The 13,271-nt window shown below is 35.8% G+C and overlaps 1 protein-coding gene across 1 annotated transcript; it reads left to right on the top strand.

The window, feature by feature from the left end:
• Positions 1-798: 798 nt before the first annotated feature.
• LOC104906362 (uncharacterized) lies at positions 799-12,794 on the top strand. Its single transcript, XM_010695103.4, has 10 exons — positions 799-1,202; positions 3,343-4,844; positions 4,926-6,197; positions 6,283-6,363; positions 8,613-8,765; positions 9,610-9,773; positions 10,606-10,753; positions 10,883-11,005; positions 11,170-11,257; positions 12,280-12,794. The coding sequence occupies exons 2-10, from the start codon at positions 3,543-3,545 to the stop codon at positions 12,471-12,473; spliced, it is 3,525 nt and encodes a 1,174-aa protein (XP_010693405.1). The 5' UTR covers positions 799-1,202; positions 3,343-3,542; the 3' UTR covers positions 12,474-12,794.
• Positions 12,795-13,271: the final 477 nt, after the last annotated feature.

Raw genomic sequence — 13,271 nt, 5'->3', positions numbered from 1 at the left:
ATTCGGGTAAAAAACAGCACAAACTAGTTATAGGTGTGTGTTATTTATATTTTTTAAATATGGTATATCAATCTTTATTTAAGAAAAGTCGGTAATGTCTAGTAAAACATCTATGTATTAATGTTTGATTGAATGAAATAATTTTCTTGTACTTAATTTTTCATTCATATAATTTGAAGAAGGTTTTTCAATAATTTTGATTAACATAAAATAATTAGTTATGATACAAATAAAAAAATTATAAATATTATAACAGTTCCTTATTAGTGTATCTTAATTACTCCAAAATGATAAATATGGTGAAGAATTGAGATGAATCAAATTAATAAGGAGAAATAAAATATAATGGGGTATTAGTGAATAGTAGGAGAGAGAATTTGATGACCCCAAAAGTTGGTCTAACCATTGAAAGTAAGAAATTAGAGGTTTTTGAGTAGATTGGGTATGAGTGATGTGGATGAAAGAGAAATTAATATAGTATTTGATAAACCCCTTGAAGAGTCTAACCATTGAATATACTCTTAAAGTTGAATATATGTGTGATGAAAAGTTTGTAGTCCCATTCCAAAAATAACAAAAAATAGGAAAGGGATAACTTAATAAAGAACACTTTAAAAGAAATACGAGTAAACTAATAAAGGACAAAGGAGTAATATTTTAGTGTCATAATTTCCATGTAAAACATTAATAAATAAAATATATAAATATCCATATATAGCTCGGACCCAAATTCTAGTTCAAATACAATACGAGAAATGAATACGAAGCAGACACGAAAAGAGGAAACATCCTATCAACCCCCCCTTTGACCGAGCCCATCCATCTCCATTCTCCATACAACCATAACCCAACTGCAGTTTTCAGAAAACCCCTCCCACCTTCACCTGACTGCAGCTGCACTCTATCGCCTCCTTTTTGTCTCTTCTTCTTCTTCTTCTTCACAACGCCCACTAACATTCATTAATTCTCTCTCCTCTTTTCTTCTTCTCACTTCCCACTTTCGATCTACCTATCTCTTCACCTTTTTCTAAATCATTTTTATTTCCCACTTTCACCATTTTCTCCCCCCACAACAAGCCCTAATCAAATCCCCAATTCCATTCAAAGTCTTTTCCTTAGATTTCTTATTATTAAGCTGCCTTCTTCAATTCCATGAACTGGGTCACTCGCAAACTGTCGGTCGCTCCACTTCCCAACCTCTGGTTAGTTTATTTTTATATATTTTTCATTTTTTGTTGTTCTGATTTTGCTTTAATTTCTTTGATATTAAGCCATGCAGATAAGATATATCAGTTTTTTTTGCTAAAATTCGCATGTCCATATGCTTGATCTAATAAACTGGTGTCTTCCTTGGCATTCATCTGTTTCTAATTATAACTTGAAGTGGGTTTTTCTTTATTTTAATAAATCTTTCTTTTTTAAATATTTGTATTCGAAGTTGTTCTTGGTAATTCATTGTGATGCAATAGTATAATTGTTTTAAAACTTTAAGTAGTTTCATCAAAATTACTTGACTTCATTATTCGACAGCGATGCATGCTAACTTCTTCATTTCTAATTAATCCCCCTCTTCATTTTGTTATTTTTGAAATTGCTTGTTTGCTTCACTTGTCTTGACCGCGGTGTGATTTTTATTTTGGAAGGTCAAATAAAGATTTTGTAATAATTGATTTAGTGATGGTGAATACATTCTAATGTAGAGTAACATCAGAGGAAATGTGTTTTTAGTATTGATAGACAAAAAAAATTATGTCAAGGGATTGCTCTTAAATTGTGTAGTTTTATGTTGTTTATTCTTCGCTACCCTCAATGGTGAAGATCTATAAACTTGTGCTTTGAGTTGATTCCTTTCAATACGGTTATTTCTCTTATTCATCCTAGGTTGCTTTTGAAAATATTGATAAAAATGGTACACTTGTTTTGGCTATTTGGTTCATGATGGGATGAAAGAATTGGTTTGATTTAAGGAGTTTCTAATTTTTTTATTTCCATTTTGGTTACTGTAGTCTTTTACTGTCACATTCTAAATGCAGTTTGTAGATTTCATCTCTGTTCTAATTGCGTCATCTGCTATAAGGGTGAGATTAAGTTTGTTATGTATTGGCAGTAAACATAAGTCACCTATTACTATGTAACTCCTTCCTTAGATTGACTTAGGTGCCTGCAACCTGAAAATTGATCGGAGGATGTCTGTTTGCAGTGGCGGAGCCACTAAGGAACAAGGGGTAGCATCTGCTACCCCTTGTATTTTTTTAAAAAATTATTTTCCTGCCCTTTACATAGATGCGGGAGTAGCGAAGTTGGATTGCTGGAAGTTTGCTAAGTTCATAGTCAATGTTGAAGGTTCCGTGATCGAGACTCGAGAGTCTCCATCTGCATGATTGTAGTGCCTTTTAGTTTTTTTTTAGTCATTAAAATAATACTCAAAACTCATGATCTTGTTAGTTTAAGAATACAAAATATCTTTCAAACATCTTTGCTTACATAAGACTACTTATATTTGGGATTTCAGCATTTTAGTTTACAAAGTCACATTGAATTATAGAATAGTTTATATAATTCATTTCTTACCCATGTATATTTTAGGTTAAATTTTTTTGATAAATAATTAGCTTTATAGGGTGATGCACGGGTTTGAAAAGGAAGAAATATTATGATTTTTTTATCCTTTTTGCTTTTAAAAAATACAAGTTTTCTTTTATATGGCAAAAGTTTTCTGATATTAAGGATTTGTTCTCTCCATCTTATTTTTTTATAAAACTTATTTTAACTTATCTTATTTTTGCTTAATTTTCGTAATTTTTCTTCTTATGTTTATTTTTTTGAACTCTTTTTTCAAAACTTTTCTTATTGTATGTTATAATAAGGTGGTAAAAAATACCCGTAAAAAAAAAGGTCGTAAACAATAGAGTCTAAAAACTCTAATAAGCTAATATTAATATTTTTAATGACGTCTTGAGAAAGATTATTAATAAATTGTAAATAGGTTTTGAACTATAAGAAATCGATATCAACTATTGTAATAAATTAATCTAGTAGGTAATATTAAGTTGTATTTGGATTTTTATTACTTTTGGAGTTCATAATATTTTTTTTTTTGTATTTATAATATTTTAATATTACGCTACCCCTCACTTAAAATCCTGGATCCGCCACTGTCTGTTTGTGTCATATGATAATACCGTTAAGCCTGAGTTTTTCCATTATCGACATCCTTTGTGTCAAAGATAAAGATAGGTCATTTTGTTCCTTGAATGTTGTTTTGGTGTGTTTGCTTAAACTTGTGATCATAATGTGCCTCTTACTGTAATACCATGTCTTAACTTAATTTTTTTATGACAGGTAATTTCAGTTCCATCCTACTCGATCCATCTTTGGATACCTACTGTTTTGCTTGTCATGGTGGTAGCCTTTTCCCTGAGATTAAATATGATTTATTTTCCAGCTACCATCTCCTTTCTTCAATCCTCTAGGTCTATTGTGATGAAAATGAATCCTCATTGATGTGTTAAGAGAAAGGTCCTTATACTTGAATACTGACCATGGAATATCCAAATGAATATACCCAATATTACCACAATTTTGTAGCAGCTGGAAATGAGGAAGTTCATCCTGTCTCTGAGAGGTTTATGCAAGATGCTACAAACTGCATAAACATGAACATGAGACCTCCCGAGGTGAGTACATCAGAAGTCAAACCAGTTCATAATTTTTCTATACAGACAGGAGAGGAATTTGCTCTTGAGTTTATGCGCGACCGTGTGCTGCCACGCAAACCTGTTGTCTCAAAGGCAGTGGGTGACCCAGATGCGGTAACAGGTTATATGGATCTTAAAGGTATTTTAGGCATCAATCGTGCAGAGTCTGAAACTGGATCAGATGTATCTATGCTTGCATTGTCAGAAAAAGGTCCTAAAGAGTTTGACAGAAAGAACTCATCATTGTATGAGGGAAAAACTACCCGTGGATCAATGCAATCAAAACATCATAATTCCTCAGAATATGGAAGTAGTCGAGGTTTTCATGGCTATGCTTCATCTGGAATGGCAGATGGTTCATCAATGAAGATAAAGGTTCTCTGCAGCTTTGGAGGTAAGATCTTACCTCGTCCGAGTGATGGTAAACTTCGGTATGTTGGGGGTGAGACACGTATCATTCGCATAAACAAAGATATCTCTTGGCAAGAGCTCAAGCGGAGAACCTCTACAATATTAGACGATCCTCATACCATCAAGTATCAACTTCCAGGGGAAGATCTTGATGCTTTAGTGTCGGTATCTAGTGAAGAGGATTTGCAGAATATGATGGAAGAGTGTAATTTTTTAAGAGATGGAGAAGGGGCAAAGAAACTCCGGCTATTTCTGTTTACCTTGAGTGATTTGGAGGATTCTCATTATAGTTTGAGTATCGGGGATGTTGATTCAGAGTTTCAGTATGTTGTTGCTGTCAATTGCATGGAGATGGGAATTAGAAAAAACTCAGGCATGCATGATATAGCAAGCTCTTCCGCAAATGATTTAGATGCATTAATGGGACAGAATGCTAACAGGGGTGTTAGCAGTGTACCGGCCACGATTGGATTAAGCAGCTCAGCTCATGGTGGAGGTGCTGTTCCATCAACAGGAATACTACCTGCACAGCCAATTGTACCTGGAACCACCAACAGCTATCCACAACATCCTCTTCAGTTTCAAGGACAGGTGATTCATCACGAAGATTCAAAGGGGTATCAGCTGCATGGTGGTGATGTTCATCCCTCTGTACACATGCCTCGTGAGGAAAGTATTACTGCTACGTCACTTAATGGACTGTCAACTAATCAGCAGAAAACGACCGAAGCTGAGGTATGTGTTGACTAATTTGACAAGAAATTTGTTGTTTTTTATAATGAGTTAGCCTCTCTAAGCTTGGTCATGTTCTTTCAGTCAAACCAAGGTCACACAAAGGGTAATCTTCCTGCTGAAGAAGCATTTGGATCCACTGTCAATGGTGCTTCAGTGAAAGAATTCTCAGATCTACCTCCAAAAGGTGAAAAAAGACACCAGGAACATATTCAGAGTTCTCCGTCTGATGCTGTGTATGTACCACGGGTTTCGGAGCCAATCAATCCTGAAAATCCTAACCCTTTTGACTTTGCATACACTTCTGAACATGCTCACTCGGAACCTAATTCATTTAATATGAATCACAACGAACTTCCTGCAACCCAGAGGCCTTACCTCTCAGTGAACATCCCTAGGGAGCAGGGCGAGCTGCTGAGCAGGCTAACTAAGTCTGATGACTCACTGAACCCTCAATTCCTCATGTCACATTCGCAAATGCCAGTAGGACAGCAGGATTCAGTCACAAAGTCATCTGGAAAGTTTCAGCATATGAATGCGGTAGCTGAGTCTGACATGCATGCTGGCTCTAATATGGTTGAAAATCAAGTGGTCAAATTTGCAGCAGACAAGGATTGTGTGTCAAGGCAAACAACTTCAAGCGCTGTTGATGGGAAAGATGCACGTCAAGATAACCCATTTATGGACCGTAACTCAGAAACATCTTGTCCAACCTATAACCATAAGGAACACCTGGGTGATGCTGTTGAAGTTGGGCATGCACGTACAGATGTTAGCCAACCTTCTAATAGCGAACAACATGATCATGCTTCTACTCTCCCCGAGTTAAAATGGGAAGATGAAGCTGCTCAAAATTCCAGCGGTAATGTGGCTGAGAGTATCCTTATAGATATTAATGACCGATTCCCTCGTGATCTGCTATCAGATATATTCTCACAAGCAATTTTATTCGAGGAGTCATCTAGTGTCAATCAACTTCCCCATGATGGGGCTGGCTTGAGCATGAATATTGAGAACCATGAACCAAAGAATTGGTCTTTCTTTCAAAATCTTGCCAAGGATGATTTTCGAAAAGATGTTTCTTTGATTGATCAGGATCATCCTATATATTCATCCGGACTTGCCAAGGTTGATGGAGAAGTTTCTGGACATTACCAATATACAACTTTATCTACAGACGGGGTTCCTGCCAGTGATGTTGATTCTCGCATTTTTGGTGAATATGGTCAGAGAGATTTGCCTGATACTGTGTTAGCTGATCAGGTAACAACTACATCAGATTATAACCCCTCGCAGGCAAAATATAGTGAAGTTGTCCAATTTGATGGTGTTGGGGCACCCTACTCAGATTACGAGGTAAATTATCTTAGATAAATCATTTTTCTGAGATGTGTTTGGATATGCATACTAAATAGACTTTCTACTATTTCGATTTTGTTAGGAGGCAATTCAAGAAACAAAGCATGTTGGTCTTCCTCCTTTAGATCCTTCTATTGTGAATTTCGACATTAGTACCTTGCAGGTATCAACTATCATCTTGCCATTACATGTATTTATTTATTAACAGTGGATTCAACTTGTCTGATTTGAGTTGTTTTTCTTGTTTAAGTGAAGGATACCTCTTAAGATAAGCAAATAGTTTGTCTGAAAAGAATGGTGTCTAAAAATGTGAGATGAACGCCACCTTAACTGATGCTCTTCTCATCTAATTATCTATAGTCCGGTAACTCTTTTTTGGATGACAACACCTTAAGTAATATCTGGTTCTATCCAAAAATTATTGTATCTAATGCAAAACTGATAACGGAGGAGTCATTCTCCAGTAATGATTTTGAAGTGTCAGCTTATGTTTTTTCAAAGACCAACATAGTTGAAACAATAGAAGCCTCCTCAAGACGTGATTTCTAATATCATGAGAATTTTGATGTCCTCTCAGCCATAGGAACCTTTTCCCATGTAAATGGAAGAAAGAAACCTTGTTGGACCAAAATTTGTTGGTTAAAGATTCAAGAACAGAATGAAATGAACAATTGCAATTGTGTGATTGGAGATAATAATGGTTTAAGCGTTATTCTTAAGAGCTTAATCTAGTGGTCACCATTATATTCTCATAACTTGACCTTCTTTGCTTAGATGAAGGAACTTCAAGAGCTATATAGCAAATTTGATATTCAAAATTGTCGTTCTAGTTGATGGCCTTTGGTTTATTTAAATGCATAATAATGGAAATATGCAAATGGAAATAGAACTTGTCTCTTGATGGGAAATGTGATCTTTTGATTTCATTGAAGAGAAAATTTTCCATTGTTAGATATGATATATTTTATATACTCCCTCCACCACATCATAGAGTATATTGTTAGCTTTTTCCACGATCAAAGCTCATCAACTTTGACCATATATTTCCACTAATATATACTTCCTCCGTTCCTTTTTATTTCCAATGGTTTGACTTTTATACTATTCACAAACTCTACTTAGTTTATCTTTGGTGATTATAGTTAAACAAAAACATATTCATGTGGCTTCTTGTTAGATTCGTCTGAATGTATATTTTCCAGATATCTATGTTTATAGTTTTTAATTATCGGTGAATAAAGATATTAATGGTTGAAGTTGTGCATTGGCAAGTGTGAAACTCAAATGTTGCAAGTAAAAAGAAACAGAGGAAGTAAAACTTATCATGTGGGATTTTATGTGCTTCGCTTCAATGAGTAATTTTGAAATATTAGCTTTTTGTAGTGTTCAATCAATAAGTAAATTTTGATAATGTCATTAATGTTGAAAAATGACAAGATCGTTTTATCAGACAATGGGAATTACTCTTTAAGTATTCCATTAGTTATGTATCAATTTTCCTACAAAAGTACTTGTACGCATCAAAAACCCCATTCCCATGGGGGAAATGCGTTAAAAAAGGACAAATTTTGCATATGGTGCTGCTACAGTTGGTGGTGAACTGTTGGCACCAGCCGGACCTTTTGTTTTTGTGGACCAAGGAGAAGGGGGGCCCGTTGAGAAGAGGATTGTACGATGAGAGAAGCAAGAGTAAATATTGATAATGTTATTAATGTTTACAAATGTGTCTTGGAGACCATTATGGGATGAAGGGAATACTATATTATTCTTCACCCACAAGGCTACAAAGTTTGGAGCTCTCTCAGAGGCTCCACATAATTTGTACCTTGGAGGCCAACAGTAAGTGGTAGTCACAGACTCAAGAGTTTAAACCAAAAGTGAGCTCTAGAGTGTACGTATCTACTCTCTATAGAGAAGTCCATGTAAGGCCCGTGACCTTCTTAGTTGATTTCAAATTTTATGTATGTCATGTGCCCCCTAGTTTTCTTACCTGTTGGACCAACTCTTTTTAAATAATTCATTTCTATAGAAGATATTTGGGTGCTATACGGGTTATCATTATCCAGAATTATTTTTCCAAGTTGCTGTTAAGTTAGTTTTTGAGAACATCCATTACCTCTTCTAGCTATTCCGTTGAAGCTAGTCCTCATATCCTTTGAATTTTATGCATTTTACTTGCCTAACAGTCGTTTTGGATGAAGTGCTTCTCACACTTGTTAAGCATTGTTGTGGTAATTTATAATACTGAAAGTCATTTAAATTGAGATTCGAGAGGATATACATGATTGCCTCTATATTCTTTGAGTAGTATATTAAGGTTTACTGCTACAGGTGACTACAACCTTGGACACGCAAGATCTGGTTCACTTCCAAAATGAATACCATTAATGGTTTTTTCTGTTGTTGAAGCAGATCATCAAAAATGAAGACCTTGAAGAGCTTAGAGAGCTTGGTTCAGGAACTTTTGGCACTGTATATCATGGAAAATGGAGAGGAACAGATGTTGCTATTAAACGAATTAAGAAAAGTTGTTTCACTGGTCGATCATCAGAGCAAGAAAGATTGGTACCTTATTCTATAACCCTGAAGCTCTGTTAGACCTTAATTTTTTATACCATTCTCATTATAGTTTCCTGCAAATGATTATAAACGCCATAGTTTTGTCTGAAATAGAATACCCTCCTTTTTTTTTTTTTTTGTGATAGTATAATGTAATGTCTTATTGAAGGCAATGATACATGCTTCTTGTTACTTCAGCTCAAGAAGAATTTTTCAATGGATCCAAATATAAATTAACTTTGACCATCTTTTAGATACAAAAGCTTTCACTAAGATAACCAGTATAGTAACAGCAGCTTTTGTATTCACATACTTTGCTAGAAGAGGGTGGAAATGATAACCAATACACTTTGGCACTTTGCTAAGATACATGATAGTGGATCCTCTGTGTACTTTACCAATAACAAGCTGATGACCACCATGTATAGATCCTGCCAGGAGCAGGGTATTGGGAGGTCAATATATGCAAGTTTAGCATATGTATCAACCTGCAAAAGGGTTTTCTAGTAAAAATATTGACTAGCTTCCCTTCATAAGAGGAATAGTAATTCTTTCCGGTTTTTACCTCAGTTGGATGTTAGATACACCCTGCATTTTCTACACACTTTGACCATTTTTTGTAATTTATATGTAAGGAAATACATAGTCATATGAGATCTCGTTATATTCGTCTCAATGTGTATTCATAATATTAACCTTTTGTTATCTTTACTATTTGATAATTAAAGATATCAATGGTCAAACATCTGCGTTGCAAGCGTGAAAGTCAAATTGTGTAAATTAATGAGAAACAGAGGTAGTACCTCTTAGCTGTTATTAACTTTGCTTTCATGGTTTACAATCTACTTAGACTGTAGAGTTCTGGCATGAAGCTGAAATCCTCTCCAAGCTTCACCATCCAAATGTGGTAGCATTTTATGGCGTTGTGCAAGATGGACCTGGAGGAACATTAGCCACTGTTACAGAGTTTATGGTTGATGGTTCTTTGAGACATGTTCTTCTTAGGAAGGACAGGTAAAGATTCTAGTTCCCTTTTCAGCTTTTCTTAACCTTTCATAAGAGGAATGACTATTTACATCTTTTATAGCTTGGCTAAATTATGATAGCGATATACATAAAAACTTTAATTAGATGAGCCAAGTGTGAGAGAATACAATCTGTTTCTTGTGAGAAGGTCTCGATTGCATCTTTTTCAAAACTTCAGTTTGTCTAATTACATGTTTGGCCGTTTTCAAAGCAGCCAAAATTTATCTGTCTTTGGATTAGGACAGACTACATCAAAGTGGTTAATCGAATTGTTTGTGCTTCTATCTTATTTGTGAAGTATCAGCAATGTTGCCTTTAGGGTCAAGGATTAATTTGAAACGATTCTCTGTTAATGTTAAGTGCAACTGCCCCCTCCCCCAAATTTGCTGCAATGATGGGAGCCTTTTAGAGACACTGTCACATGAGTTATCTTTTAATGTTGATGCCTTGTTCTTTTATCTGTCAGTGGTGTTGTTCTGAGACCATCTTGTGTACATTCTAGTTTCCAGTAGCTTTGGTCTTTTCGACTTTAAGTGGTGGAGAGTGAAGTTCTGTAAAATTGTTCTTGTGTCCCGTTCTGGTTGGTTCATTTTTTTAGAATGGCTGACGGGAGATTTCTTGTTAGCTATCAAGACTGTTTTTTCTTGTGTCATCCTCTTCAAAAACGGGAGACTGCAGTGTCACTTCACTTAGTCCTTTTGGTTGCTGTCTGCGTCGTTTCTTTCCTATTTTCTTTTGTTTCTCTTTTATTAGTATCATTATCTATATTTTTTCACAATAATCTGCATCTCACTTTTCTTCCTAATATGATACCATTTAGGCATCTTGACCGTCGCAAACGGCTGATAATTGCAATGGATGCTGCATTTGGAATGGAATATTTACATTCAAAGAATATTGTGCATTTTGATTTGAAATGTGACAATTTACTTGTGAATTTGAAAGATCCTTCACGGCCCATATGCAAGGTATCTTTACATGTAAAAGGCAACGATTTATTTTAATTTTTGCTCCCTGCCTCACCTTTTTAAGGGCGATCTGATGGCAAATAAATTTTATAATCAACATAACAGCGTATTTCTGATAATCTACTTCAGGTTGGTGATTTTGGTCTATCAAAAATCAAGCGAAACACATTGGTTTCTGGTGGTGTAAGAGGAACTCTACCGTGGATGGCTCCTGAACTTCTGAATGGAAGTAGCAGCAAGGTTTCTGAGAAGGTAATGTGGTGTCTTTTTCTTTAGTTTTGGGGACGCTTTGTGGACTATATAAAGCCTACACTACCTTCTGTCAGCTCAGGCTTCCTTAATATACATACTCAAATCAACACATAAATTCATATTTAAGTACGTTTTGGCTGACTGGTTTCTGCTATCTGGATCAGGTTGATGTGTTTTCTTTTGGTATTGTACTATGGGAAATTCTTACGGGGGAAGAACCCTATGCAAACATGCATTATGGTGCCATAATAGGTACGAGTACAGTGTTTGCTTTTCTGTTTTATTCAACAAATGACGGTTGCAAAGTTGCAAATTCTGCCAGATATTATTCTATGACCAATGACATAAGTGGCTACTACTACTGCCTGTTGTTTCTCATTTTTGCATGATGCTTTGTAATGTATAAACAGTGTTAAAATTGGAAGGAATAAACAACTTTCTGCAATGTCATATATCTATGGCAATTGGAAACCAAAAAGTTCCTGGGCTACTTAGTCTTTTGCTGGTGTAATAGTGTTCTATGTGACCTTCATCAATCCGTTAGTTCTGGCAGATTGAAGTGAGGGATGAATGCGAAGAATCATAGAACCGCTTCTTGCACAGAGATGTGATATTCACCTTATGCTGTTTTGAGTAAAGCCAGAATAGCTTGATAAACATTTAAAAATACTAACATGAATTTTCTCTTTTATTGGTTGTCGCTGTGTGCATGTTGGCTCCTTTACACTTGTTTCCTTATATGGACATTTGTTTTCACTTGTTTTTCTGGCTTTTCATTGTGTCAACTCACTTTTGTTTAATCATTCTATTTTCTTGCATATGCCATCTCTGCTGGTTTGTTTTCACTCCACTTGTGGCTTTCTAGCATCTGGAGTATGGTTGTTGATTTGGTTGGTTCAAGTAGTGGAGGTCATATAGATTCGTATATTTTAGATTGAGATATGGCTTGCGTTACAAATGACTCCATGATCGTTATTGTTCTGATTATTTTCTGCTTATATTGTTAACGGATTAGGTAAATTTCAGGTTTCAAGGCTGTGCATGTGTCCGTCATATTTGTTTTTTGCAAACCTATTTGAGCCCTCTTTTCTTCCTTTTTTCTTTTTTGGTTGTTGTTTTGCTTCCCTTTCAAGTATTTCAGGTAGGGAAAAAAGGGTGCTAGGGTTGTCATTAGAAATGTCCCGAAAACCCATTGTAAACCCTAGTACTGATTACTTGTCATTTCAAGGTAATGTATGTCATATCTTAACAAAACTGTGGTTTTCGTAATACAGGGGGAATTGTGAATAACACGTTGCGACCCCTTATTCCTAATTACTGTGATGCCGAGTGGAGAATGCTCATGGAACAGTGCTGGGCCCCAAATCCTGCTGTTCGGCCTTCATTTACGGAAATTGCGGGTAGGTTACGTGCAATGGCTGCTGCATGTCAAACTACTAAAGCTCAGGGTCCGAAAGCATCTCATTAATCTGATCTAGAAGGCTGCTGTACTTTTCGCATCTGCTGCAGTTTTCATGGCATCTATCTCTGAAATATGAGCATCTATCTATAAGTGTTTTTTACACAATTTATGATCCGGTAATCAGCTCCCCTCAATGTATTTTCTGAAGCAGGAGCTCTAGATCTTTAGTAGTGACATACCATAAATCTTTGTATTGGACTCTTTCTTTCACATTATAATCCGAAGAACCTCAATTATTTATTTTGTACAGGAGTGTGGTCAAAGCTAAGACAGCGTTGCCTTCTGCTTGTCTAATATATTTATGGGCAGGCATTTATTATTGTGTCATCTCGAAGTTTTTAAGTGTATGAACGAGCGTTTGCTTAAAGAAATTGGTTGTACTAGTTCAGTCGTGACTCGTAAGTGCGAAGAAGCATCTTGGTCCTTGATTTTAGCTGTAAAAGTATTGAAATTCGAAATGAAATCTTATGCATTTATGTTATTTTGGTTTTTCCTTGTCTTCTATTACCCCCAACCCCCCCTAAGTGGAGATATGTTTGATGCTCTGCTAAAATTCCTACCTTTTTTTTTATTAGGAAATTAAGTCAGCCAAGGGCTAATCCCTACAAGGCTACTAGCTTGTAGGAAACACCAATACATTGGCTGATAAGGCATGCATAACATGCAAAGGAAATGCCCCAACATAATGCTGGGGGTAAGGATCGAACCCCTGACTTCAGGGGCCAAGGGGGAGTGCTCTATCCACTTGAGCTAACTCCTATCCTCAAAATTCCTACCTTCATACTACGACCTTTGTTTTTGATC

Source organism: Beta vulgaris, chromosome 2 (assembly GCF_026745355.1).
Source record: "Beta vulgaris subsp. vulgaris cultivar EL10 chromosome 2, EL10.2, whole genome shotgun sequence".
NCBI lineage: Eukaryota > Viridiplantae > Streptophyta > Magnoliopsida > Caryophyllales > Amaranthaceae > Beta > Beta vulgaris.
The sequence above is the reverse complement of the archived record's forward strand: the minus strand, read 5'-3'. Positions and strand labels throughout refer to the sequence as shown.